Source organism: Oncorhynchus clarkii, chromosome 15 (assembly GCF_045791955.1).
Source record: "Oncorhynchus clarkii lewisi isolate Uvic-CL-2024 chromosome 15, UVic_Ocla_1.0, whole genome shotgun sequence".
In the NCBI taxonomy this organism is placed as follows: domain Eukaryota; kingdom Metazoa; phylum Chordata; class Actinopteri; order Salmoniformes; family Salmonidae; genus Oncorhynchus; species Oncorhynchus clarkii.
In genome coordinates this window covers 24,829,225-24,843,853 of record NC_092161.1, presented here as the reverse complement: position 1 = coordinate 24,843,853, position 14,629 = coordinate 24,829,225, and the positions used below count along the sequence as shown (strand labels likewise).

Genomic DNA, 14,629 nt, shown 5'->3' with positions numbered 1-14,629 from the left:
TAGCTTTCCTATTTGGATCCTAATAAAATACTAAATACCAAGTTTGACAAGCAATGGTATGTGTATGCCATTATCATAGGCTATAGTTGTATGCATATAAAACGTACACACGGATAAGCTGCTATGCAGTGAAGGGTAGTCCAACAGTAAAGTGAAGGCATCCATCACGGGGAAATATAAGCCTTGATGTGTGCCGCCCTCTATTGGTCAATGATCATCAATGCGTTTGTGATGAAACTTTAATCAAAGCCAACTTCCATGTAAATGTAATATAATTATGCCAATGCCAACAAATGTGTTATATACACAATTGTTGTGGGTTCCCTCAATTAAAATGTCCCCAGTAAAGATGTTTTGTATGGGGAGTTTTGGTCTTGGTCGTCTCCAATAATGAGTTTGTGAGCAAGCAACTGTATCTGAAATGGCCATTTAATTCAATAGCAAACAAATGTGCTAAATATCAAGCGACTATATATTTTGTTGAATAATTAATTCAGTGGGTGTGGCTTGATCAGGTGGTTTTCGAATGTAATCCTATGAAAACGAAAGTAGGCTACTTTGAGGAAATAGACTTACAACGACGGGCCTTTTACTTGATAATATTTTCACTAAACCGTTCTCAAAATGTCGAGATCATCTGTACTGAAAATAAAAACTGTACACGCAGTGAAGGTAAGCACTAACTAATGCATATGTTGTTATTAAGTGTTAAGCGTTAATTTAGCCGTTGTTTTTGGCATCTCCACGATGTAGCTAGCTAAGGTTAGCTACATTAGTTTAGCTTCGGTGCAACTCTTGGTTGCATCGAAGCAAAATATGTAGCCTAAATCACGTCAATGGACCAAGAAACCTCTCTAGCATTAATTGGGCTAAATGTTTTTTTTTACATAATGTTACCATTTAACTGTGCGCGAATGGTTGCATAAGAATACCTATATGTTATAACTAAACTTTTTTCTTGCGATATGGCCTGAAAAACAAATAACTTGTTACATTTTGTTCTGTTACGTTCAGCCGTTGTTAGTTGGAAAATTCCCTAGTCACTCTGCCAGACAGCCATTACTCATGCAAAAGCGAAAGCATAACAAAACGGGTAAGAACGGTTTCATTGGTTTACTTGATTGACGGGGCGTTCCAGGCTGTCTTTTTTTGCAGCGCGACTAACACCACCTGAGTTTAGCTGTGTAAAGGTAGTTTACAATATATTACACAATTATGACACACTGATCCTAATGTTCTTGTGAGTTTAAGTTATTTTATAGTGTGAGTTTAGTGCACCTATTTCCACATTATGCACCACATAGACAAAGGCTGCTTTCCAAACACTTAAGACACACCCTCAGACCTCAAATTAAGTAGACACTTCTCATGACGTGTTATGACGTCTGACGAGTATACACTTCCAGGGCAAGGTAGGAAGGAATGATTTTTAAATGGACCGCCGTTGCCCGGAAATTCGTCACTCGTTCATCCGAGATGATTGTGTTTTCAGCCACGGGTAGCTTGTGTGTGCATTATATGCGCTACCGTCAATTATGATTGCATGTCTACTTATTAACTATATAATTGAATAATATTCGCCTACTGTATGATAGCTAGGAAATTAATTAGCTAACTAACGTTAGCCTGCCTAGCTGGAACTTCTGAAGAAATAAATGTTTTATTTCCAAAAGACAACCAAACAAAAACATCATTACTTTTATAAGACGTGCTTTGTATTAGTAGCACTATTTAAAAATAACTTATTTACGTTTGTTTTTACTTACACTTGTATGTTGACTCTATATTGCCATTGAGGTTTTAAGTTTTGGCGGACTCTTCTTAGCAGATGTACAATCGTCGCAAATTGAATTATGGGGCGTTTCAGGCCTCGACGTGAACATAATTGTAAACTCGCAAACTCCATTAAAAAAACGAGGGCTGTGGGGCTTAGGTTGCAAACTACCCTTGCTTGGCTAATAATTTGGACCAACGACAAATATTGCTGCGGGCATTCCCCCAAGGGAATAAGGCGAGTGTAAGTGGAAGAGGGTGTCTTTTATGAGTTTGAAACGTAGCCTCAGTATCTTCTTTTCGTCCCTTCGCCTTAGGTGGAGAACTTCCGCCAGTCTCTGTATCAACAGGTTAGTATGTGTTTGCCTTATTGTGTTAACAGATGTCTGCTGGTGCAATTGCATTACCATTTGAAGTAGAAAGGGGCATGCCATTGTGGCATAATGGTGTAGTTAGTTCTTACCTATTTCTGTTTTTTTTAGGCAGAGGATCTGTTTTCAAACTACATCCCATTGAAGATCACCCAACTGGACAACCTGCTGAAGGTAGGCCTCATTGGTTAGTTCACATCCCATGTATCACTGTCTGTTCCCACATTGTGAAATTAACCAACCTTTTCATCCATATCTTGTCCAACCGGCTCTACCTACTTTCCTCTCATCTATCTCTCCACTTCTCCTTTATCCCTCCCGCTCTTCCTCCATCCCACTCTCCTTTCCATTTCTCTCCCAGGAGGAGGATCTCAGCATCACAGACCTGTCCACTCTCCATGCTCCTCTAGACATCCCTATACCAGACCCTCCTACTCCAGAGGATGAGGTGACCGGCTATCATGCTCTTCTAACCAAATACAAAATCTGTTCCCAAATGGCACCCTATTTACTAATTAGTGAACTTCTTTTGACTAGGGCCCATTGGGCTACCCACAGGGCTCGGTTCAAAAGTAGCGCACTATATAGGCAACTGGGTGCTATTTGGGACACATACCATATACACTGAACCAAAATATAAACGCAACAAGTGTTGGTCACATGTTTCATGAGCTGAAATAAAGATCCCAGAAATGTTCCATGCGCATGAAAAGCTTATCTCAAATTGTGCACTTTTTAAAATATATTTTTTCCCCCATCCCTGTTAGTGAGCATTTCTCCTTTGTCAAGATAATCCATCTACCTGACATGTGTGGCATATCAAGAAGCTGATTAAACAGCACTATCATTACACAGGTGCACCTTGTGCCGGGGACAATACAAGGCCGCTCTAAAATGTGCAGTTTTGTCACACAACACAATGCCACAGATGTTTCAAGTTAGTGTGCAAATTACATGTTTTTTGGCAGTACGCTCAACCGGCCTCACAACCACAGACCACGTATATGATGTTGTGTGGGGGAGGGGTTTGCTGATGTCAACGTTGTGAACAGAGTGCCCCATGGTGGGGTTATGGTATTGGTAGGCATAAGCTACAAACACAATTGCATTTTATCGATGGCAATTTGAATGCACAGAGATATTGTGACAAGTTCCTGAGGCCCATTGTCATGCCATTCATCCATCGCCATCGCCTCATGTTTCAGCATGGTAATGCACAGCCCCATGTCGCAAGGATCTGTACACAATTCCTGGAAGCTGAAAATGTCCCAGTTCTTCCATGGCCTGCATACTCAGACATGTCACCCATTGAACCTGTTTGTGATGCTCTGGATTAGAGGTCGACCGATTATGATTTTTCAACGCCGACACCGATTTATTGGAGGACCAAAAAAGCCGATGCCGATTAATTGGACGATTTTTATATATATTTGTAATAATGACAATTACAACAATGCTGATTGAACACACATTTTTACTTAATAAATCAATAAAATCAATTTAGTCTCAAATAAATAATGGAACATGTTCAATTTGGTTTAAATGATGCAAAAACAAAGTGTTGGAGAAGAAAGTAAAAGTGCAATATGTGCTGAATACTTATGTCTGAATACTTAAGTAAATAAGGTACCGTTTTCTATTTTTTTTAAATACATTTGCCAATATCTAAACCTGTTTGTTTTGTCATTATGGGGTATTGTGTGTAAACTAATGATTTGATTTAATACGTTTTAGAATAAGGCTGTAATGTAACAAAATGTGGAGAAAGTGAAGGGGTCTGAATACTTTCTGAATGCACTGTATATTTCACATGGTAGGCTACAGATTAGGCTACAGATTGACTAATTTATTCTCCCTCCAGGAAATGGAGACTGACAAGAATGATGATGATGAGAAGAAGAAGAAGAAGGGTAAGAGACAGTGGTTCAAGTCATGGCCTTCATTTAGGAGTGGTAGTTGCCATTCCTTAGCTCAAGACCAGTTATTTTTACAATAGGCTTCTAAAATAATTCCAAGTAGTGGGTATTTTATTATTTTCCAAAAATGTATTTTATATGGATGCAGGTGGTGGCAACTTACCAGTTGGTGTTGTTTTTCCTTGGTCTCTTTCAGCTCCAAAATGTGGCTTCATCAAAGGGAATGAGAAGATTGTGAAGCTGCTTGACAGAGTCAAACCAGAGATCCTAGCACTGAGGGAGACAATCATTACAGTAAGAACTATAGAGATCCTACCACTGAGGGAGACCATTACAGTGAGAATCATACAGAGATCCTAGCACTGCGGAAGACCGCCATTACAGTAAGAATTAGACAGATGTCCTAGCACTGAGGCCATTACAGTACGAATATGAAAAATAAAGCAACAGTGACCTCTTGTGGTCAAATGAGATGCAACACTCTGATATAGGCTGGTGAAGGTTTAACTTTACTGTAGCAGTCATTGATGTTTATCTTCTTAGGTGTCCTGCTGGATTCAGCATCTCATCCCCAAAATAGAGGATGGGAATGACTTTGGCGTTGCAATCCAGGTAAATGGTCAACACACATATGTTTAAGGTCGTGGTCGTTCATGAAAAACATTAAACTGGTACAGATGGAATTGTATTCTCCTGATGTTTCATTAAAATCGACATTTCCATGTGTTACTTCCAGGAGAAAATCTTGGAAAGAATAGCTGCAGTGAAGACCAAAGTGGACGGCTTCCACACCAACATTAACAAGTATGATAGCTTTTCATACGTTCAAGTAACTTAGAGCAGTTGAGGTTATCATACATTGATCCTAAATTTGACGACAACCTTTGACAAAATAGATATACATTTCACAATAACTTTTGGTCCTTCAGGTACTTTTCAGAGAGGGGTGATGCAGTGGCTAAAGCTTCCAAGTTAACTCATGTGGTGAGAATTGGCATTTGTAGACACTACCCAATTTTGTATTCAACTGACCCATTGTCTGACACATGCCCTTCTCCTACTCATCCCCATATTTCTTCTCCTTCTTCCTGTTATCAGATGGACTACCGCTCTCTGGTCCATGAGAAGGATGAGGCTGTTTACTCTGACATCAGAGTCATCCTTCTGGACATCCGTGGCTTCTATGTGAGTGACCCTGTTCCCTATATAGTGCCCCTTATGGGCTCTGGTCAAAAGTAGTGCACTAAATAGGGAATAGGGTCTCATTTGGGACAGAGCCAAGATGCTACTACCATATACATGACTATAGTAGTGTATATACTGCTACTACTAACACTAGTCTGTCTATTATTATTAATAATAACATCATTAATCTATAAGAAGAATGGGTCAAAGGGATGAATTAATGTTTGTCGGATGTTTTTAGACCTCTAAAGTGAACTAATGTCAAGATGAAACTACGTCCCACAACTTGGTTTGTTTTAGGTCCAGCTATAAACCTCCAACCCCAAAGATAAGCTCCAGTGTACTGTACAAGATGCAAGAGCACTTACTTCAATGTTTCTATCTGTGTTTGTGTGCTACAGGCGGAACTGTATGACATCATCAGCAAGAACCTGGAAAAAGTCACTAATCCGAAAGGAGAAGAAAAGCCCTCAATGTACTGAGATATGCATAAAGTGAAGGAATGAAAGAATAGTCAGGCTCAACAATGTGACATTTTTCAGGGGTATACTAAGAGATGGATTATAAGGATTGTTGGGACTGGCCAGCCAGGCTATTAGACCACAGTTTGAAATAACCCGGGTGACATTGTTCTATGCCATGTGATATTTGAAATGAGAGAATTTAGCTAGCGGCCTAGTTTGGCACATTTTCTACTAGCCTCAGGCTAGCAGACTTGTTTAATTTCCATCCTTTGGTGTCCTACTATACCAATCAGTCCTGTTTGTACATCTGCAACAAAGCTGCTTGGCTTTGTCCAGATTTGTCAGTTTCTTTTATTCATGCTAATAAACGCATCTTTAATGTTTAACACTGAACCTAGAGACTAATTTTTAAAACTTCCAGCGGACTTCTAGGGAAGACGCACCATAATGAATGTCGTCCCCGCAGTTGAACTGTGGCGATTTTTAACAAGTAAAATCATTGGGAAATTAACAGAAAATGACGGCCGACGTTCTGTGGTCAAAGGTGAGAGGACACCCGCCCGCTGGGCATGGCTGACATTCGTGTTGGTCAGTCTTGTCCTTTTAGGAGCTACAAATGAACACACTGGGAGTTGTTTATTTCCAATGACACTTATTCTGTTATTTATTTCTAAGAAAAAATGTGTAGTTCCACTACATGGTAGAAATGTCAAAGGTCAAATCACCTGTTGCTCTGTACACACATTATCAAGGCTTCATTAGGAAAAACACACAAAAATATTCTCAACTGAAAGAAAGAACCCAAAATATAACATTATCACAAACTGGCTAAAGTAAGTACTGATGGGAAGGCAAGTATACATCCACAAGAACATAAAATGTTTCAGATAAAAACTCTGCTTCTTTTTTCATACTTCAGGCCCTTCGCCTCCAGGTATGAGCTAGAACAGAAGAAGTAGTGACAATATATCATACAGCAAGTGTTTGATAAGTTCAGCTTGAAATACCACTACCTGCGCCATCGCATTTCAAGAGGGCAGTCACGTGTTTGCGAAGACAAGATTGAATACCGGTGTTTGGGCTCGTGTGGAAGGAAGCATTACTGTTAACCCTTTAACTGTATCTAATTGAAAAACATGTTGAAACAATTATTTCACCTTAAATTCCTATTACTAACAAATTAACTTCCAATAGTATTTTTTTTCTACTTGATGTTAATTTTGAAATCGCTCTCTACCAGGTGGTTGAGAAGGCAGTCATACCAGCAATGCCATACTCAAATGGCAATTTGCATAGCATTTTTAGTAATTTCAACAATATTACAAAAATGACAATAGGTCTGCTTTTATAGGTAAGTATTAGCTAAGCATTGTATATTAAGGTCACATTATGGTAATTGTGTATGTCCAAACATGAATATTCAATTACATAGAAATTAATGCATTTTCAGGTGGTGTAAAATGTAAAAAATCTAAAAACAGCAGTTAAACTATTTATTTTCAAATTCCTACTCTTCAAGGTCTCTACTAACAGGAATGGTGCAACATTAATCCCTCACCAACTGAATTCCTGCCTTTTATCCCATATCTTTAGTGACTGAGTTTTCTTATAGCCCTCTAAGTGGGCAAAGTTAGAGTGCCACAACACTGAACCGCAGGAACCCAAAAATATACAAAATACTGTAAAGTGGTGCTGGGGGAGTTGACCAATTAAGTCCAAGTGTAGGTTGTTTTCATATCCACTTATAAATCCATTGTCAAAACATGCTCTACCAGCCAGCTGAGAATAGGCTTAAAGGGTTATTAAGCAAGCAGCATGACCTCGTTACACCTACCATGGTGATGTTGTTGCCGTTGAGTAGGATCTGGTCCAGTTTGGTTATCCTTCTTCCCTCCGGTGTGATTTCACTAAAATACACAGTCATTAAGGAGAAGGATAAAACATGTCCAGAATCATCAGATCTGAAAGGATTTAATGGGTGAAAGTACATACAATTCTGTCACGTCCTCCAACACCATGTCTGAAGAGGTGGGTGAAGGATCAACTGTATATTTACTGACAATATACACTGAACAGAAATATAAACGCAGCATGTAAATCGTTCGTCCCATGGTACATGGGCTGAAAAAAGTGATATGAGAAATGTTCTATATGCACACAAAGCTTATTTCTCAAATGTTGTCCACAAATTTGTTTACATTCCTGTTATTGAGCATTTCTCCTTTGCCAAGATAATCCATCCACCTGACAGGTGTGACATATCAAGAAGCTGATTAAACAGCATGGTCGTTACACAGGTGCACCTTGTGCTGGGGAGGACAATAAAAGGTCACTAAAATGTGCAGTTTTGTCACACAACACCATGTCACAGCTAACTGCAGGAATGTCCACCAGAGCTGTTGCAAGATAATTTAATGTTAATTTCTCTAACATAAGCTGCCTCCAACATCGTTTTAGAGAATTTGGCAGTACATCCAACCGACCTCACATCCGCAGATGGCGTTGTGTGGGTGAGCGGTTTTCCGATGTCAATGTTGTGAACAGAGTGCCCCATGGTGGGGTTATGGCATAAACTACGGACAACGAACACAATTGCGTTTTATCAATGGCAATTTGAATACACAAAAATACTGTGACGAGATCCTAAGGCCCATATTTTATGCATCTGTTGATGACGTATACCATATATGTATTCCCAGTCATGTTTAATCCATAGATTAGGGCCTAATTAATTTATTTCAATTGACTGATTTCCTCATATGAACTCAGTAAAATCAATTAAATGATTGCATGTTGCGTTTATATTTTTGTATAGCATAAATGACTACAGTAACAATGTTTGAATTGAATAGATTGCAAAACTACTGCTAAAGTGCAAAACCTTCATTAAAATGAACGACAAATAATGAGACGTTATGTAGGACATTTCCAGAAAGGATACTGACAAAATCATCGAAACCCAACAGGGTGCCGACAATTTCTTTGTCGTTTTTCATGACTATATGGATTCGGGAACCTATACATTTGTCCACGAGCTCTGGAAGAGAACACAAAGAGGAGATGTTGAAATCACATGATTACTTGCATGACCTATATATATCTATCCTACCCTGCCTTTCTAAGGTCTTCAAAAGCCAAGTCAACAAACAGATTACCGACCATTTCGAATCCCACCGTGCCTTCTCCGCTATGCAATCTGGTTTCAGAGCTGGTCATGGGTGCACATCAGCCACGCTCAAGGTCCTAAACAATATCATAACCGCCATCGATAAGAGACAATACTGTGCAGCCGTCTTCATCGACCTGGCCAAGGCTTTCGACTCTGTCAAAGACCACATTCTTATTGGCAGACTCAACAGCCTTGGTTTCTCAAATTACTTCCTCGCCTGGTTCACCAACTACTTCTCTGAGAGAGTTCAGTGTGTCAATCAAGTCTCTATGGGGGTGCCACAGGGTTAAATTCTCGGGCCAATTCTCTTCTCTGTATACATCAATGATGTCGCTCTTGCTGCTGGTGATTCTCTGATCCACCTCTACACAGACGACACCATTCTGTAAACTTCTGGCCCTTCTTTGGACACTGCTAACTAACTTCCAGCTTCAATGTCATACAACTCTCCTTCCATGGCCTCCAACTGCTCTTAAATGCAAGTAAAACTAAATGCATGCTCTTCAACCGATCATTGCCCGCACCTGCCTGCCCGTCCAGCATCACTACTCTGGACGGTTTTGACTGTACATAGATTTTTCACTGTACAGATTTTTCTATTGTGTTATTGACTGTACGTTTGTTTATGTGTAACTCTGTGTTGTTGTTTTTGTCGCACTGCTTTGCTTTATCTTGGCCAGGTCGCAGTTGTAAATGAGAACTTGTTCTCAACTGGCCTACCTGGTTAAATAAAGGTGAAATAAAAAAATAAAAGGGGATTTATGGTAGCCTAGACAGACGCTACATGGCACTATTCTCCACTATCGTCTGGACTCAATGATACACTTCGTACATAAAACATTCTCCTTTCAGGCTGCATAAGTGTCGTTTCCTCAACGTGATTTAATATTCCGCCAGCTTAAAAAAAAGAGGGAAATATGCCTACCGTCTTAATAAAACACAATTTTCCACCACCATTTTCGGATTTTCTGACAATTTACGAATGTTGCATACCAAGTTCAGCCAATTCAGTTGCAGTCTTTTGTTTACCCCTTGCGGTGTTCAACACCGGGAAGTAGCATTAGTCACTCTAGCACAGTGGTGGAAAATAGTTAAATAGTTAAGTTAGATTAATGTATGATATAAGGTGTAAGGAATAATAGCGCCATCTAGCGATTTTTAAGATTAATTTGTCAACCCCAGGTAGCCTAGTGGTTAGAGCATTGGGCCAGTAACCGAAAGGTTGCTAGATTGAATCCCTGAGCTGACAAGGTAAAAATCTATTGTTCTGCTCCTGAACAAAGCAGTTAGCCCACTGTTCATAGGCCGTCATTGTAAATAAGAATTTGATCTTAACTGACTTGCCTAGTTAAACAAAGGTAAAAAAAAAAAAAAATGTTTTTGCTTTATTTGGCAGTTAAAGGTGCACTATGCAGAAATTGCTCTATTTCCTGGTTGCTAAAATTCAAATAGTTCACCTAATTTCAGTTTGTTACAAAACAAGCAAGCATGGTGTAGAGAATTATTGTACCATCGTCAAATATCTTTTCCATAACCAACATTTTTATTTTAATCTGTTTGAAGCTGGTGTACAAAACCAAAAGACACAATAACGAACAGGAAGCATAGAAATAACACAGAGACCAGATCTACCGCTTCTTAGACTTGCTTTCAATGAGAATGACAGATCTATAACCCATTTCTATGTGAATTTAGTAGGGTCACCCAAAAAGTTACATATTGCAGCTTTAATATAGTCCTTTTTAATTTAATCTCTTGAGATGGGTAAACTTGTTTATGAAGTTGAACATATGCTCTTTATGACAATGTTAAAAAGAGGTGAAATCTTTTTCATATTTTTAAAAACCAAATTACACTTCTCAAAAGGCACTGAATTGATGGAACGACCATGCTACCACAGAACAAAAATCGTTACATCTAACGTAGAAATTGTGATAACATTTTTTTACATTGAGGCAAACAAAAGATGTGCATCCCTCCCTTCTGAACAGTTTTAACGTTGGTTTGAAGTTTCTATATGATCAAAGAGTTATTGAAATTTGAATAGTTTGATCATGCACTTCGTTGATGGTCCCTAACTTGTTGCGTTGACCATGCGCTAGGCTGCCTACACCGTTGCTGTGCGATTATTAAACTCGGGTCGGAATCGGGGAAAATTCAAACCTGTGAAATGTTGTACACATTTTTTTATTTCATAAAGAGCCTGAGGTCTGTAGCTCAAATCGTTAACGAGCTATTGGTGTTTGAACGTCCGAATCTCAAACCAACTTCACCAGTGCTATACCTTAGCAATACTGCTAACATGACTCCTGCATGTCATATATGTCAAAAGTGTAACTGTCGCAACACGACTTCAAGCGTAAGCAACGTACTTGGTATCTGTAAAGCTCGCTGGACATTAAAATTATTAACAAAATCAAACAAACCAAGTGGGAGCAACTGTGATGGATTTGTAGCTGGGGTGGCCGCCATGTTTAGTTTGAAAAAGACCTAAGTAATCAATTGAAAAATGGACGATAGGAATCATCAGACTACAACAGTCGAACACAGACGGTGGTACCCGTCGTTTGGTGCGACGCAGTCTCGGTCGTGTCCTGCTGAGTCTTCATCCGACAAAATCCAGTGATCATGTTACAGCAGTGTGTAGGAGGGATATTTCCAAATGTGAGAAGTGCGTAGAAGGGCATGAGACAAAGGAATGTCTAGTATCGATGGAAAAAATGTGTGTTAACTGTAGGGGTGCCCATGGTGCTGGAGATCAGAAGTGTCCGGTGAGAGAAAGGCAGGTTGAGGTTGCCAGGATCAAAGTGGTACACAAGGTGTCATATGCTGAGGCAGTGAAGAGTGTAGTAGAGGAAGATTGGTCCAGGGCGAGGGATCTGTGAGTAGGCCAAGGCCAAAAGAGAGTGATATGAATAATATGTGCTTCAGTAAGGTTGGTTTCTTTAGCGTTCATAGCCATGGTTATCAACTGTACTGCAGAAATTGAACGTAAATCACAGAACATAAATGTTGTGGTGGCAGCTGCAGAGAAGTATTTGGGTGTACGAGATTTTACTGCAGAATAGTTAAGTGTGTTTAATTAGTGTCCTGTCCTCACAGGCTGCCATTCTGGTGTAGGATCAGATAGGGCCAAGTAGTGGAAGGTCGTAATGGGTGTAGGTTTCTTCCCTTTCCCCCGTACCTTGTACACTCCAGAACAGTAGGCGGAAACACAGGGCTAGATAAGAAAAATAGATTAGTAGAGGCCGACCGGCCTTAAACTCCACTACAGTAGGTGGCGGTGTATGCACCTTTCAGTTGGTTGCGATCCGCCAATACATATTTAAAGAAGAATTGCACTCATTTCTATTTTTACACAAGCGCTACGCTGTTTTGCGTTATGATCAATTAATATTTAAAGGAAATTATCATTTAACATAAACAGAACGGAAAAAAAGTTAACGTGATGCATTCCGTGGGCCAAATCATGTAAAAGACTGGTGAAATCAACACCCAAGCGGTGGCGCTACATTTGAGTGACGTCATGCCACTACTGCAACATGACTGGAACAGACGAAGAGGAAGAGAAAATCCATTGCGTTGATTGCGTGACTGCGGACGTTGATTCGAGGAGCAGAAGCAGCACCGCTCGTTCCAACCCTGTTTACATTGATATCTCAGGTGAAAAACAACACATAACTGCCCAAATATCTGCGGCCATGGAGTCGCATGGCAAAGAGGAACTCAAGGGACCCGTGTTGCATATCGTGGTGGTCGGATTTCACCACAAGAAAGGCTGTCAGGTACGTCAAGCTCGGGTGGCATGCTAACTAGCTCCCCGTGCCAGTTTTTTTTAGTAGCAGAGAATGCACTGGAGAGCTGCTCCTACCAGGCTACACAACACATCGAGCATTGGGTAATGCCTGAGTGAGGGTGCGAGTCAAATGGGCATTTGACTGATCAGCAACAACAACCCATCCAGGGACCGTTCCTGTTCTGTTCTACCGACCAGTGGTTGACAGACACACACTGCTGCTTGGAAGGAAGTCATTGATCACTTGTTGCTTATGGAAGAGCACTTATGGGGTAGACCAAGAGGGTATTACTAACACAGCATCTTCTTTACATAGCTAACACAGTTGTAAACAATCAGAGACCACCTTGTTGGTTTACCTAGAATTCATGGTAGTGCATGGTGAAGTCGTGCTATGTTGTGATGAAGCCTAACTATCTAGATTTATATGGGCCCGGAGGCACACTGATAACAGGCTTATTTATGTAAGAGATGGTATGATGCCTGTGCACCATTTATCAACTGCAATCAATGCCAAGTACTGAAACTGCATTATTTTGCACTTTTAACTGACATGAGATTTCATCTGAGATCTTGTCTCTCCGTGGCTCATTAACTCACTCTTAGCCAAAGCTTTGTATTTCATCCTGCCAATGTTTGCACTAATTGCCTATACTGCCTAATTTCTGTGCCTGTGTTAAATAACCTATTATTGACAAATCCAAAGAGATATCCACAGTCACAGCCTGCAATGTTGTTGTCACTGTGATTTAGTTTTTTAGGGATTAGGATAAAGTTTAGAGAGTCACTGACAAGTGAAGGAGAGCTTGACAGACACGCTGCATATAATGTTCACAACAAGGCCTAAGGGCAGTGTTTACACCTGGTTAGTAACCTAGTGAAAGTGTGTGTGTGTGAAATTAACAGGGACAAGAAGATTATTGCAATGAACTTGAGTTATTATCTACAGAGCTTCTGAAGAGGAGGGGCTATCCCTCCAGAGGTACACAAATAGGCCAGCAGTCTCCCATAAAGAACGGATGGGGAGATTTACTGCACATGTTTTCAACAAACACAATTAGCCCACAGGCCTTGCTGTATGTGTGTGAGTTATGCTCATTAGCTCCTGCTCAATAAAGTAGCCCAGCCTACTGCACGCACATAAGTCTTTATAAAAAAATAACAGAAAGTCCTAGGCTCCGACTTGTTTTGCATTGCAGCCACAGACTGGACAAAATATTCTTCTTAATTTATATTAGGCTCTGTCAGTTTCTGTTCCGTTAATGCCATCTTAGCCATGTCTTAGTACCCTACCTTTCATGCACCACAGAGCCAACAGCCTGCTGCAAGAAGTTCATCAAGACAACAACGACCACTTTGTGTTCTGTTTCTTTGTTACTGGCTGCTCTCCACCTTACTGCCTGCCCCTTTGTCCTGAAGTAAGTCTGCCTGTTTCCGAGCTCTCGGAGACCCAGCTGCTGCTCATTCTGACAGCCGGATAAAAGGGGGTTGTGTGTGTGTGTGTGTGCGTTACAAACAGGCCCAAACCCACCCCCTTCCCCTTGTGATCACTACCACCAAACCGGTTAAAGACAGACCAGACAGAGGGTTTTCTTTGTCAGGTAATAGCCTAGGTGTTCACTCGAGGGGTAGGCTGCATCTCAAATGACACTCTGTTCCCTTTTATAGTGCATTACTTTTGACCGGAGTCCTAAGGGTGCCTTGTCAAATGTAGTGCACTATATAGGGAATGTGGTGGAATTTGGGACACGGACATGGAGGTGGAGTGGTATTGTCTGTTACCTGATAGGAGACCTACTGGGTTAGACTGGGTATCACTAGATTAGGTTATTGTCTTTCTGGCAGGGGGGCCTCGCTGACTTTTTCTCTCTCTTGCTATTTTTCTCTCTCCGTCTATCAATTCATTTCAAAGAGGCTTTATTGGCATGAGAACATATGGTTACATTGCCAAAGAA

General features: G+C 40.4%; 3 protein-coding genes across 4 annotated transcripts in view; 2 read left to right on the top strand and 1 right to left on the bottom strand.

Annotated features, from left to right (window-relative positions):
• Positions 1-517: 517 nt before the first annotated feature.
• Positions 518-6,095, top strand: LOC139367097 (proteasome activator complex subunit 2-like). 2 transcript variants are annotated; one of them, XM_071105138.1, is made up of 11 exons: positions 518-672; positions 2,091-2,123; positions 2,256-2,318; positions 2,506-2,592; positions 4,006-4,054; positions 4,257-4,354; positions 4,604-4,672; positions 4,797-4,864; positions 4,990-5,044; positions 5,159-5,245; positions 5,647-6,095. In XM_071105138.1, exons 1-11 carry the CDS (start codon positions 625-627, stop codon positions 5,725-5,727), a joined length of 738 nt encoding a protein of 245 aa, XP_070961239.1. In that variant the 5' UTR covers positions 518-624; the 3' UTR covers positions 5,728-6,095. The 2 variants fall into 2 exon arrangements, with proteins under 2 accessions (XP_070961239.1, XP_070961240.1); XM_071105139.1 differs by having other exon boundaries at positions 537-672; positions 4,006-4,050; positions 4,256-4,354.
• Positions 6,096-6,344: 249 nt separating this feature from the next.
• LOC139367098 (U6 snRNA-associated Sm-like protein LSm5) lies at positions 6,345-11,383 on the bottom strand. The gene is made up of 5 exons (XM_071105140.1): positions 11,305-11,383; positions 8,651-8,746; positions 7,702-7,729; positions 7,544-7,616; positions 6,345-6,650 (listed from the first exon to the last, which is right to left on the bottom strand). The coding sequence occupies exons 1-5, from the start codon at positions 11,348-11,350 to the stop codon at positions 6,618-6,620; spliced, it is 276 nt and encodes a 91-aa protein (XP_070961241.1). The 5' UTR covers positions 11,351-11,383; the 3' UTR covers positions 6,345-6,617.
• A 41-nt stretch (positions 11,384-11,424) lies between these two features.
• The window catches only part of LOC139367094 (late secretory pathway protein AVL9 homolog), a 34,217-nt gene continuing 31,012 nt past the window's right edge, over positions 11,425-14,629 (top strand). Inside the window, exon 1 of the mRNA XM_071105135.1 lies at positions 11,425-12,663. Within this exon, the coding sequence (XP_070961236.1) occupies positions 12,421-12,663 (243 nt within the window). The 5' untranslated portion in view covers positions 11,425-12,420. The remainder of the gene's footprint in view (positions 12,664-14,629) is intronic.

Excerpts from the sequence above, each read along its gene's own strand:
- LOC139367097 (XM_071105138.1), top strand. The coding sequence starts at position 625 with ATGTCGAGATCATCTGTACTGAAAATAAAAACTGTACACGCAGTGAAG. Across the intron at positions 673-2,090 it reads AAACTGTACACGCAGTGAAG|GTGGAGAACTTCCGCCAGTC; the intron begins GTAAGCACTAAC and ends CCTTCGCCTTAG. Across the intron at positions 5,045-5,158 it reads CTTCCAAGTTAACTCATGTG|ATGGACTACCGCTCTCTGGT; the intron begins GTGAGAATTGGC and ends TCCTGTTATCAG.
- LOC139367098 (XM_071105140.1), bottom strand. The coding sequence starts at position 11,350 with ATGGCGGCCACCCCAGCTACAAATCCATCACAGTTGCTCCCACTTG. Across the intron at positions 8,747-11,304 it reads ATCACAGTTGCTCCCACTTG|AGCTCGTGGACAAATGTATA; the intron begins GTTTGTTTGATT and ends GTTCTCTTCCAG. Across the intron at positions 7,730-8,650 it reads GGGTTTCGATGATTTTGTCA|ACATGGTGTTGGAGGACGTG; the intron begins GTATCCTTTCTG and ends CCACCTCTTCAG.